The sequence below is a fragment of the Hirundo rustica genome, chromosome 2 (assembly GCF_015227805.2).
Source record: "Hirundo rustica isolate bHirRus1 chromosome 2, bHirRus1.pri.v3, whole genome shotgun sequence".
Lineage (NCBI taxonomy): Eukaryota > Metazoa > Chordata > Aves > Passeriformes > Hirundinidae > Hirundo > Hirundo rustica.
In genome coordinates, this window is record NC_053451.1 from 104,633,460 (window position 1) to 104,646,516 (window position 13,057).

The 13,057-nt window shown below is 36.0% G+C and overlaps 1 protein-coding gene across 8 annotated transcripts in view; it reads left to right on the plus strand.

Annotated features, from left to right (window-relative positions):
* Positions 1–13,057, plus strand: part of CNKSR2 (connector enhancer of kinase suppressor of Ras 2) — a 204,830-nt gene that overhangs the window by 143,451 nt on the left and 48,322 nt on the right. For all 8 annotated transcript variants that reach the window (XM_040055339.2, XM_040055341.2, XM_040055342.2 and 5 more), the window contains 4 exons: positions 3,417–3,465; positions 4,356–4,528; positions 6,660–6,733; positions 9,176–9,247. In XM_040055339.2, the coding sequence (XP_039911273.1) occupies positions 3,417–3,465; positions 4,356–4,528; positions 6,660–6,733; positions 9,176–9,247 (368 nt within the window). The remainder of the gene's footprint in view (positions 1–3,416; positions 3,466–4,355; positions 4,529–6,659; positions 6,734–9,175; positions 9,248–13,057) is intronic.

Sequence of the window (13,057 nt, forward strand, 5' to 3'; positions counted from 1 at the left end):
AAGAACCAAAACATCAAACCAGAAACACAGAAAAAACCCTTTAATAAATGGTGTTTTATTCCTCTTAAAATACATGTCCTTTGAGGCTTGTAATAGGAACGGCAGTCTTATACACACGTTAAATGTTTCTTTGATATTCTCCTTAGAGATGCATTTTTCTAAGGGCTTAGTCTAGGTGTATCATTAAACAGAACAAGCGCAAAGATCACATAATATAGGAGAAAATCATTGTGTCTAAAAAACTCACTGAGTCTTAGTGTATTCAAAGGGATTTTGATATGTGTTACACATCAAGTGACACCTTGCTTTTGGGTAATAGAAAGTTTTTCTAGTTGTATTTTGGGTGACTGGAAAGCATATAATTCAGAATATGATTAAACAGTTTCAAATTTTCTTCAGGAGTGCCAATTTCCACTTGTCTTAAGGTTCTCATCTAATCTTTTCAGTGTCCGTCTTGTTTCCATTTTTCTCATTATTTTGAGTTACTGACAACTTTCTTTAATATGGAATGCTGCTTTCTAGTTCATCTGTATTTCCTGCTTGCTCTCATAATTAGTAGAAGAGATGGATTCTTGGAAACTGGGACATGATATTTATGAAAGCAGTTACTCAAACCTCAAGGTGTATCAGAATCAAAATGCAGTGAACATATATTGGATCTGGCTGTGGGCGAGTGATTAAACAGTGTCTTACAGCAAGTTTGTATTAGTACAACTAAATTTCTTTCTTTGGTGTAAATCCATGTTTTTAGAGTTCATGGAATTTAGAAGTAGTAGTTATATTATGTCGATATTTGCCACATAATGTGATTAAGCTGTAACAGGGGAAACATTATGGTGGCCAACATTAGGACAGGTTGCTTAAAGAAGATGTGGAATCTACCTCTTTGGAGATAGTTTATCTAGACTAGAGATGACCCAGAAGAACAGGATCCAGTGTTGGCTGCAAAGCAAGCCTTGCTCTGATCAAGAGGAAGGACATGTCCTCCTGACACCACTGAGAAAATGGCACTAAGCATTATCTTACAGCTGGTAAGAGGCTGTAGATTGCATTCAGTGAGTTCCTAAAAAAGCAATAAAAGAAGCATTTTTAGATTTCATGCTCTTTTTGTTTGTTTGTTTGTTTGTTTGTTGTGGTTGTTTTCTAATTCCATATTTTATATTACTTACACATTTTCTGAGTTAAGAAAAAAGACGGTGGTGTTTTTTTGCAAAGGGTCAACTAACTTGAAGCCTAAAGTCTGTAAAATAATCTGAAGGGTTAGTTAAAGTCACTGCAGTTGAAATAGTTCCCAGTAACTTCACTCAGCTGTAGTATCTGTCCTTAATTATGATTTAATTCAGCGAGCTAATTTAGAATAAAAACTGAATTTAATAAAACCTTTCTATTTTGCAATATAACATAATGTATGGAAAAATGGTTAGGCATGTAAATTACATGGTTTCTTCCTGTTAAAAACTGATACCCCTTCATTACCCTTTCTTCCTAAAAACTGACTCAGAAGTTAAGAGGTGTGAACTGAGGTTTGCAAGTTCAATTTACAGACAAAACATCTAAAGAGTAGGTTTTTCATATTGTTCTCATCTGCTCTCAGAATCGCTTGTAAGAACATGGAGCAGAAATTTTCCTTTTTTGTTTTGACACTGTGAAAATAATAGTGCAGAAAAGGCAAACAGCAGAATGAAATTGTCTGAGTTGTGAACTGAGAAGCGCTAAAGCTTTGGATTTGTATGTGTGTGTATTTTTTCATCCACTTTGAATTAAGATTTTCAGAGGGAGTTATTTACACACTTCTGCTCAGACACTGTTATTCCTGGGTCATTAAGATCTCTTCTAGTCCTTTGCAGGTTGAAATATTTTGTGTGATTTAAGTGGGGTGGTGTTGCTGTCTTGCTTTGTTGAGAGCTGGTGCTGATTTAATTGGTACCAGTAGCAGAAGAAAAAGGACAAAGAGCCAGGGAAAGGAAATGAGTGGGACCCTTCTTCAGTTCCCAGTGGAGGCCTACTTTGACCCACTGAAGTAGCAGTGTAGTGCGGTAGTTTTTCTCAGATATGGTCTCCGCGGGATCAGCGCGTCTAGCAAGTCAGTTAAATTTTTTAATTACATTTAATTATTGTCTTGCTGGTAATTTTTCCCCATGGGCATGTTAGTTTTTGCTTCATGAAAATCTCTCAGCTGTGAGGCAAGAGATCCCTTTGAAGCTGAGTCTGCTGCACGTGAGCTCACAGGGGTGGGAAGCAGGGAGGAGAAAATTAGAATAGTCATTAAGGTTGGAAAAGAACTCCCCAGATCATCAAGTCCAACATTTGACCAAACAATATCACGTCAAGCCATAGCGCTAAGTGCCATGTGCAAAACCAAAGCTGCTCTTTGAATTGAACCTAGTCTTGTAAACTAGGGTGAGGGTTTGGCTTACCTACTAGGAACAGGATTTGGGATTGCAGAGCTGTCAGTGCTTTTGCTTAGATTTATTTTTACCAAGTGGCACAAAAGTATTGACTTCTGTATTGATTCCTGGCAAGCTGAAACAGGAAGTTTTAATACTCAGACACTCTAATGTAGCCTTTTCTTAGTTTTAATGCTGATACATTTGTCTGCCATCCTAGAAAACTAAAATTCAGACAAGTGAAATCACGTCTTAAAATTTTGGCTGATTATTTACAGAATTTTTTTTTAGTTCATTGGGGATTACGCTTATCTGAGTCAAAGTTTTTAAACAGAAAGGGTTGATATTTATTGATATTAATAAGTTCAGATCTTAAATAAAGGAGCAATTTGCATCCTGTCTCATTGTCAAGGGAGTGGGTTGGTTTATGGAAGTGGATCAGCTGGAGGGAAATACTTCCACTTAAAACCTGGTGAGAAAATGAAATTCTAGTTCTGACTTTTTATTTGGGAGATTTTTTCTCAGTTGTGATTTAGCAGAATATACTGGTGTCTTTCAGAATACTAGGCCTGGTTCTGAGAAAATTGTCTGATGGTCTAATGACCATTTTATGAATACTTCCACACCTGCATTAGCCAGTGTGTTATTTTGCATATTTACATATAGATGTCAAGAATACTTTATTTAGTGTATACATTAAAAACACGTGGGCTGTGTAGCTTCATTATCATTGTAAACAGAGAGACATTCCTTCTTTATTAACAGAACAAGAGGAGAGTGACCATTTTGGACAGAAACTACAGTTGGTTTGGCAACCTCATTGGTGATCTGTTTTGAGGTGTTCCACAGTGTGCTTTTGCTTTACAATCTTATGAACAGGTGAACTAAAATTACCTTTTTTCTTAGGCCTAAATGTCTCGTGGCCAGTGTTACCTGATATGATTTCACATAACTTTTTTTTTTCATTATAAGTATGTGGTTGAATATAAACATTGCATTTTCACTTCTTCCATTTTCATTTTTTTGTAGACATTTCAGCAGTCTTCTCTACAGCAGAAAAGTAAAAAGAAGAACAAAGGTAAAAAATAAATTCGTTTTCATATATGGGTAGGAAGGGAATTGCCAAGATTAATTTTATGGTCTTGCAGTATGTGAGGAACTATAACTTGTTAGCTTCAATAAAATGTTCAGTTCATTTGATCATGTTGAGAATGTATTAGTCCATTACTGATGTCTCAGAGTTTCCTAATGCTCCTCTACCTTCATGTATCTACTTTTTTTTTTTTTTTTTTTTTTTGAGTACTTAGACTCTAGCCTCTTTGGGGCCAGGGTTGGTTTTTCCAGCTGTGTTCAGGTAATGCCTCACTGCAGCACTTGCTCATTACCTACACTCTCAGGTAATTTATATCACAGTAAATTTTCCTCCTTTGATTTTGAAGTACAAAGGCCTTAGGAACTGTTTCGTTTCAAAAAGAGCTGCAAAGAGAGGTTTGTGAACACCTGTGAAGTACTTAAAGAGTTATATTTGGTAACCAAGAGGGAAGAACATGAATTTATTTGTTGTGTGCTTTATTCTAAAGTGAAATAATGATCTGTTGAAAATTAAAAATGAGCATTTTTTCTGATTTTTAAATATCTTCCCTTTCTTTTCTCTATAGAGTCTTCTGTCTTCTCTTTCTGTGTTGCTTTTTTTTGGTCTGTTTTTTCTTTTTTTTTTTTGGTCTTATCCATAGAAAATGAGCTCTGAAATTCTGAACGTGGTTTGGTTTGATTTGCTTTGGCTTTTAACTTATGGTGGTGCGCATAAGCTTTATGGTCAAAATAGAATGCTTGTAATAATTTTTCATGGCAATTTGAGGCTGAAAATTTTAACTGATTTTCTTAAATCTACAGTGCTTTCTGACTAGGTGTCTTGTTGATTTAGTGGACAAATCAAATGCTTTCACATCACCCCGTTTTCATTTTCAGCTCCTATTGCTGGTAAAAGCAAAAGACGAATCTCATGTAAAGATCTTGGTCGAGGGGACTGTGAAGGCTGGCTTTGGAAAAAGAAAGATGCCAAGAGTTATTTCTCCCAAAAATGGAAAAAGTACTGGTTTGTCCTGAAGGACACGTCTCTGTATTGGTATATTAATGAAGAGGTAAACATCTGTACTCATTGTCTCAACAAATACTTTGTGTAGTGCTTTGTGTAGTCAGGATCTGGTGGGAAAACAATGCTTTCAGTGCTTATATATGTTAATAACTTTATTAACCCAAATAATCATACTGAAATTAATATTAACTGCCTGAAAAAATTACCATGAAGGTTTTGAGATATTTGTTCCTTCCAATTCACCTTTTACTACATGAAGAAATAGCACAGTTTTCTGTGTCCTTATGACACCAGTTTAGAGTAAATTTATCCTCGAACTCTTGAAAGCAAAAAGGTAATTATTTAATCCTGTCATTCAAGGACTAGTTGTTAGTCATAGGAGTGTAAACTTTAATGTTGTGCTGTTTGGTGTTCCTTGTTTATCTCTGCTAGGCAATTAAGGAAGAGTGTTCTGTTTCCTCAGTTCTGTTCGCCTGTTGTTTCTTCTTTGTAGCTTTTGATATGATTCCAGTGCTCATATATGCTGAACTTAAAAGCACAGGAGCATCCCAGCTGAGTTGTGTACAGTTTTGATTATGCAACGTTTTCTGCATTGGTACAATTTATTATATCAGCTTTAGCTACAAAGGTTTTTGCCAGTGTTAGGATACCTTGACTTTTAATCCTATTAGACTCATCAGTAAATATGCTGAGATAAAACCGTTGTTAACCTCTGCATGCACTCTGTCCTGGACTTGTTCTTTTAATCACAGCAAGCATTTGTACATAACCTTTGCAAAGTAATCCCCAATTTCTCCCTGAGTAAACGGAAAGCAAGTTCTCCCATGGCCAGACTTCTCGAAGCCTGTTTTCTTAGACTCATTCCATTTGTGCATGGATCCCAAACTTCAGATCAGTAACTCTAACTCCCTCCTCTCCATTTTCCCTCCCCTGGCTACTACAAGGTTTTCATCAGGGCAGTAATTGATGCTTACAAGTGCAGTGAGTGGTCAGCAGCCGGGTCCAAGGACCTCTGTGGAACCTCTGTGCCATACTTCCCTGTATGAAAGGCAGTTGTTCTCAGCACCTTTGTCTCCCGCCCTATCCCAAGTTTCCCTGGGATTTTCTGAGTTTCCGTTGTTTTTGAGACTTCAGCTCCCTCAGCACAGTGTCTGTCATCGCCAGTAGACTTAAAGGCTGGTAGGGGGTGCCTCAGTGGTGGGTGAACAGACAAGCCAACACTGCTCTTGGCAAAACTCTGTTTCTCTAGGCAACCACTCAAAAAAGAAGTAGCAAGATTATTCTAAACAGTGTCTTTTTGATTTTAAAATACCTGCTAATGCAGAACCAGTTACAAGCCTGTACCTTCCACATAATGACTCCAGCTCCAGTTTTACATGCTGATTTGTGCCTTTTACTTATTTTTAAGAAGGCATATAATCATATGGACTGCATATGTGGTGTAAATAGCCACTTAAACTCTTAGGAAAATATGTATATTCATGGAATTCCTTCAGATATGTTTGTGTGTTTTCCAGTTTAATTTCTATGATCCTGTATTAATTTTGCATGCAAAGTTATGAGCAGTTAAATAACAGAGTCTGTGTTATTGATGTAATAGTAGCTTAACATAAATAATGCTTTCAAACTGTGAAAAGTCAAGGGAGATTGCATAGCTGATAAAATAAACTGTGTAAATCTTCAGAGGAGAGAGGAGGAAGGTCAGATACATTCTGAGTGTTGTAGAGGGATGAAAGTAGCTAAAGACATATCATGTCTCTTAGCTATGATACATAAAAATGATAAACAACACCCGCTGAAATAACTTTTTTTCTCTGTTTCTTCCACTAGGTTGCATTTTTCCTTACTAATTAGTCCATTTTCCCCCAAAATTAACTCATTACAATAACTAATTGACTGAATACATTTGGTCATTTTGTATATTTTCAACTGTTGGTTCAGCTGTGAAATTGTTTCAGAAAAGTGGGTATTTAAAACTACATTTTTCACCAAGGGATCAATCTTGCTGCTTTGGCAAAAGTCCCAGTGACTTCTGTATGAGGTTTGGCAGAGCAGAGCAGGCATTAGTATTCCTTTTGTAAGAAACAAGCAGGTGAAAATATTTGTAAGTTTTCAGCATGGTGGGGGTTTTTTTGGCAACACTGTAGCTACAGTAATATCTGGAACTATCTTTGCAGGATGAAAAAGCAGAAGGATTCATCAGTCTACCTGAATTTAAAATTGACAGAGCCAGTGAATGCCGCAAGAAATAGTAAGCATGCTTAAAAATAATGCAATGATACAATAAATAAAGTGCAAAGGACTAGATTTTCCCTTAAAACAGGGAGACAATGGACTTGGTCACTGTTGTCATGAGGTTGTATCACAGAATAAGCTCATACAACAAAAAACAAATTAATTTTTTGTGTTGTGTGTGCCATCTTGCCCAAAGAAGGCTATTTTTTCACTTCATCATGGACCACAGTGCTTGACTGGACCAAAATGAATTACGAGCAGGAAGACTGCTTGGCTGCTTCTGTCCCTTTGTTTCCTTAGTTTTCCTGGGGTTTTTGTTTTGCTTTCTGTTTGGGGTTGCTATTTTTTTTATTTGTTTGTTGAGGGTTGGAGTGTGTTTGTGTGCTTTATACTCAATAAAGAGCTTTAAGCATAATACAGAGACCATCCAAATAAGAAAGGCCCCAAGTTCATGGCCAGGCATCAATATTTAATGTAATTCCAAATAAGTTAGCATCATCTCAAATTTTGCTGAGACATTATTTAAGTCCTGAGGCAGAGAAAAAAAAAAAGAGGATGACAGTGATTTGGTGGATTTTTATTATATGACCTCAAGATCTCAAAGAACATATCTTCTCACCTGTTTATGCTCCTATCCAGATTTGTGCCATTGCACAAATCCACTATTTATTTAGATAAATTCAAGTACATGTAGCAATGTGACAGGTGCATGCTCCCACAGAGATATTTTGAGTAATTATTGTTCAAAATCTTTTTGGCCTTGCCTTCTAATGAACTTGTACTATCTTTTGAGCAAGACTGGAATTGCTGAAATTTGTGCAAAACATCATTTTCAAATGAAAAATGGTATGACTTGTAGTACTTACCGTTCTGCAGAAGTGACCAACCTTGTATCAGTTGATCTGTATCTCTCTTTAGGATGAACTCTACACTTAAAGGTGGTCTCAAAGGGCAGAAGATAAAAACTGCATTTAAAAAAAAAAAAAAAAATGCATTAACTTGAGCCTGTTGTCCTGTGTCCTTCGGCCACATGGCTAAAGTGCTTCATTGTTTCTTTTTTGTCGGGGCAGCAGCATAGAGTCAACTCATTTTTCAGAATTGCACCCTGCTTAAATTGGTTTGGTTCTGCTTGATTTGGTGTCTGCTGAATAGCAACACATAAAACATGGTTATTAAGATTCTTAGCGTGGGTGGCAGATAAAGAGGAAAAACTCTCTAAGAATCCAGAAGACAGATGCTGCAGCAGTTTTAAGAAGTCCAGTTTTAGGTCTCAGTAACTTGATGATGTCTTTCTTAACTGAGCAGATGTTGCTGTACATCTGCTTTGACTTGCATAACACTGTTGTGTTGTCATGTGTTAGGGGAATCCGTTCAGCCCCAATATTATGTTACCTTCTGTAGCAGTAACTATCCTGTTATCAATTTCATTTGCCTGATTTCTAAAACATAGATGTGTGTACATCTGTGTGCACACAGACACGTATATTGAAAATTGCAAGCATGATAGGCATGAACAACATCATTACCATTTTTCTGAGACACAATTGATGAGAGAGTGAGAATTACTATATTTGTGTGTGTGTGTGTATAAAATCCATTATGTCTCAGAAAAATGGTGGTGATGCTCGTCATGTTTGCAGTTTTCCTTATTTTCTTTGGGACTGTTACATTTTTTGTTCTTAAGAGACAGCTTCAGATTATTCTCAAAATGCTTCAGATTATTCTCCACTGTAAATTATTCTTTATTTCAAATGCATTTGCCGGGTCTTCAGGTACTTCACCATAAATCTTTATCCAACATAGTTAAAAGATTCTTTCTTGTAATTTATTTTATATTATGTATGAAATGCAGTAATTCTCTCAGCCCAGTCATATTGATTACTTTGGTGGAAAGGAAAGATGAGATGTAATTGCCCATTGCTTAGGATGACCTCATGAACACGCTGTTGATTTATGACAGCTTTTCAGAAGTCAATCAGCACATCACATTTTCCTGCTCAAAATACAGTTATTAGAGCTAAAGGTAATGTCAAAGTCATTAGGACATGAGAAATCACAAGGATTGAGAATTTTAGTTTTGTGTTGAATTAATTGTTTAATCAGTTTTCTGTTCAGAAAAAATTGACAGCTATATGCATATCAGCAAAAATACCTGATCCATAAAATGATATTCTTAACTGATGAACTTTATCCACATACAGCACACTGCAGGTGATGGTTGAACAATTATTTATGCACATATGGATCAAGGATTATTTAGAAGGGTAGTTGAAGAGCACTTTACTTGGTGAAACCTGGCACAATCCTAAAAGTTGTATGTTCATACACTGTTTGGGGGCATGCAGCAACTCAGAAATATGAACTCATCTCATTCCTTGGTGACCATGTGATCTTACATTTTGGAAAAATTAAAAAGAGTTGTGCCATTACATTTTTTAATTATGTTTTTCCTCTACAGTGCATTCAAAGCCTGCCATCCTAAGATCAAAAGTTTTTATTTTGCTGCTGAACATCTAGATGATATGAACAGGTAAGGAAATCTAGCAAAGTTCAAGGACCCATTCCTTAAATGTGACACTTCTGGAAGCTACTAATAACACAGGAATAATGAATTACTTGTTACTCTAAAAAGATAAGTTTAATTGCTGAGAAAATAGGTGCAGAGTAACATTGTTTCTGACTGGCTTCCTATGTTAATTATTCAGTTCATGCAAAAATAACCTCCTTTTTGAGACAAAGGTTTGAAATATTTAGAAACATGATTCCATGTTTCTAAAAAGAAATAAAGTTTGTGAAACAACATCCAGCCACAATTTCAGAATTCCAGCTTTCTGGAATTGTGTGGCACCTGCAAAGGTGAGGTATCTCCAACTCTGCTTCCTTACATCCTCCCAAACACATGTGATGCTTCCTCTGGGAGTCTGTTTCTTGCCCTGGAGGAAATAAGAAGTTGGAGAAAGATTTAAAGCAGTCACTGTTTTTTTATGCCAATCTTAAAAAAGGAGTGGGGCTTACAAGTAATGAATTTTGCAGATTCTCTCTACTTCCATGAATTTTGTATGTGAAATTTTGGTTGTATTGGATTTGATAGGGAAAATTTCAGCACTTCAAAAAAGAACAAGGACTTAAGTCTTAGTTCTTTGAGTAGTGAATTTTACTATATCTATTCTTGGCCACTTGTGCAATTTTTCAGAAAAATGATTGAGACTTCAGCACAAAATAAACACAATTCTTCTTAATTCATTTGAATGGTAAATTAGAACATGAATCCCATGTTTATTCAAATATTAGGAGGTTTATTTCATTTTTCTCACAATGTAAACTGAAATTAATTAAGTTCAAAATAATATACCATTTTCATCAAATGACAGAGGACACAAACAAAAATCTATTATTGATTCTCACAACCTGAGAAGTTTTCTATCTTAGATAATGTCTGCTGATATCATCATTGACCAAAGTTATTTTTAAAGCAGAGGAAAAAAGAGCTAAAACTGAATCAATAAAACTTAATAAGTCCTATGGTCATGGTTTAATCTCTCCTGTGTGTGCCTAGATTCAGCTACCTGGCAGAGCACCTTCAGGATACTTCCAGTTCATTACTGATAATATTTGGATGGGAAGGCATGCTGATACTATACTATGCCAGCTTTTCTTTAGAAGTAGCTGTGTGTTAAGGTTTTTCAGAAATATGTGCATGACTGAGGCTCGCTTTAAAAGTCTCTTCTCAGTTAGAAAACTTAAAAGCTTTTTATTTGTTTGTGAAATTTTAGGCTTGCCTTTCTTTGATAATTCTGTCAAGCCAGTCACTCAAAATGCAGTTTGCTGCACAGCGAACTGAATAATGGCATGGTCTATATACAACATATCCTGAACAGCAGCAGTAGCTAAATCATTTCTGTCAGCAGTTTCTCACTCTGTATGACAAAGCACCTTCTTTTTAAGGATAGAAATTGATATATTTGTTCAGTAATTAGAAAGCAGCAGCAAATATGCAGCAATATTTTAAAAACATATTGTGCGGTGTAAAACCCAGGCATTAAAAGATTTTTATCTTCCCACCACAAATAGTCCTTTCATCATAATTTTGAAATTAGTGCTTATTAATTCCTTTAGAATGAGCTTGACAAAGTTTTGATTTCAGTAATGCACATATAAATTCAAACTCTGTCAAGGTCTATGGAATTACTTGGAATTCAATTTGAGTTGCCATCAGAGTCTCACCAAAGAATTTTATTTTTGCTCTTTGTTTAATGTTTTAGAAAAATTAGTTCACTTCCACAAATATTCAGTTAATAGATTGGAAAAAAGTGACTGAGAAATAGTCTTTCAAACGCATGGCTAATAAAATACTTCCTGTCTAAAAGCATTTTGAAGCCTAGATGAAGTAAAACACAATGAAATTATGAAGCTAAATTAATACTCTTTTGATTGTTTTATGTTCTTTTTTTTTTGTCAAGTTTCTGACATAGGTTCTGGTTATGTATCAGGCAGTCATTTCAGTTTTATTTATACTTAAAGCGGAAGAAACAACAGTAGAAAATGGCTATTACATAGACTGACTGAAAATTCAAAATGATTCAATTCCTTCATCCCTTGTATAAAATGATTCAGTTGTTTATATATAAAAATGTTTGCCAGCTCTGAAGTTTTTGTTTGTGTGTATCTACTCACATAAAATGGGTATTTTAATCTCAGGTAACTCTGTCACTGTTCAAATTTTCTTACTACTTTTATGACTGTGCCACACCATCGTGCTGGTAAGGAGTCTGGAGAGCTATAATCACTGAACTTTGCTGCTGTGGTGTCTGAAGTCCCTTTGGTTTTTGTGGTCATGCCAGCAAAACGTTCTTTTTACCTATGAGCATGCTTTTTTCATGAGAGAAGGACAGACTATCCTGTACAGATGCAAAGTACTGTTTTCTATTGTAAGTCATGAAAATGTGTTGCTTGGAAATTCATGGTTATTCTCTTCACTTGGTAAAACTGCATTCAGGTACTCACAGATACTCTAAGGTATCCATATTTCCATACAGCAAGTTCATCCTATAGCCTTGAGTTTTATGATTAAGGAGAATTTGACACCCTACTTTGACTAAAAGTATTGCATCTACCTGAACGTGAGATAAGATAGAGAAATCTTATTTTGTTTCCTACTAGTCTGTGAGAGTGAGAGTATTTTACATCCTTCCTTACAGAAATAGCAGGTCTGCAGAGTCAGAGGGTTTTAATCCCATTCTATGTGTCATAAAACTGTTTTAATTAAATACTGACAAGAAATGAATGTGCTGTTCTTAAAAAAAAAAAAAAAAAAAAAAAAAAAAGGAAACCTGAATGACTACTGCAGTTACCAGTGACACTGTATTTATTGTCATACCTAGAAAACAGATCTTATAATTCTCACAAGAAAATTGAAGCTGCATTTGCTGTAAAGAAGCAATATTTTCCTGGCCTCTTGCCATCCAAAGGTTACAGTGCCTACCAGGATACACTCACTGAAGGGAAGAAAGATATAAATCTTCCCGTATCCTAGGGCTTTGTATCCATTAATATGCATATTAAGAAACATTTGTGTGGCTGTATGGTGGGAACTTCTGTCCCCAGTGGATTGTAATCCAGGCATGTATTACTCCTCTTCCATTCTGCAGGAGATCTGTACGTTTCCCTTTTGACAGAAGTCCTGTGTTGACAGTGGACACGAGTAAATACTCACAGATTTGACTCCACAAAATGAAGGCTGAAGAAGGAAAGCCTTTATTATTTACAAAGACCTCGCTTTTATAGGTTTTGAAGAATGACCAGGGATTGGAGAACAAGGCTACCACCTCTCCATCCCACTGGTTAGGCTAGAAGTCCATCAGTTGACTATCATCAGAAAGAAATGCGGAAAAACAAGATGTTTACATCAAGAAGCTGTGGGAGAATTCAGTCAGAGCTGTAAACATCTCACAGAAGCTCACATATTAGGGCAGCCGTCCAGTGTATTGGATTTCTCATACAATTCTAACTTCAGTGAGCCAGAACTCTGGCCATGCATTATTGAAATAATATTAATTGCCTAACCATATCTGAAGAAGCTTTAGCAGCCACATATCAAAAAATATGCAGAAGAAGTCAATATCGTGCCTTTAGCTTCCATACTGGCAAACTACTCAAAAGCTGTGGTTGTTCACAGTTTATAACCAGATCAGTGCCTTCTGGTTCACCCCACAGGCACTGCAGGTCATAGTCCAAACCTCAACACAGATCATGACCTGCAGAAATCCATTAAAAGTGAAGTCAGTCTGCTCTCTCTCTCAAGACTGAGGGAATGGTACCCATTTCCTGGCCTCTCATTAGA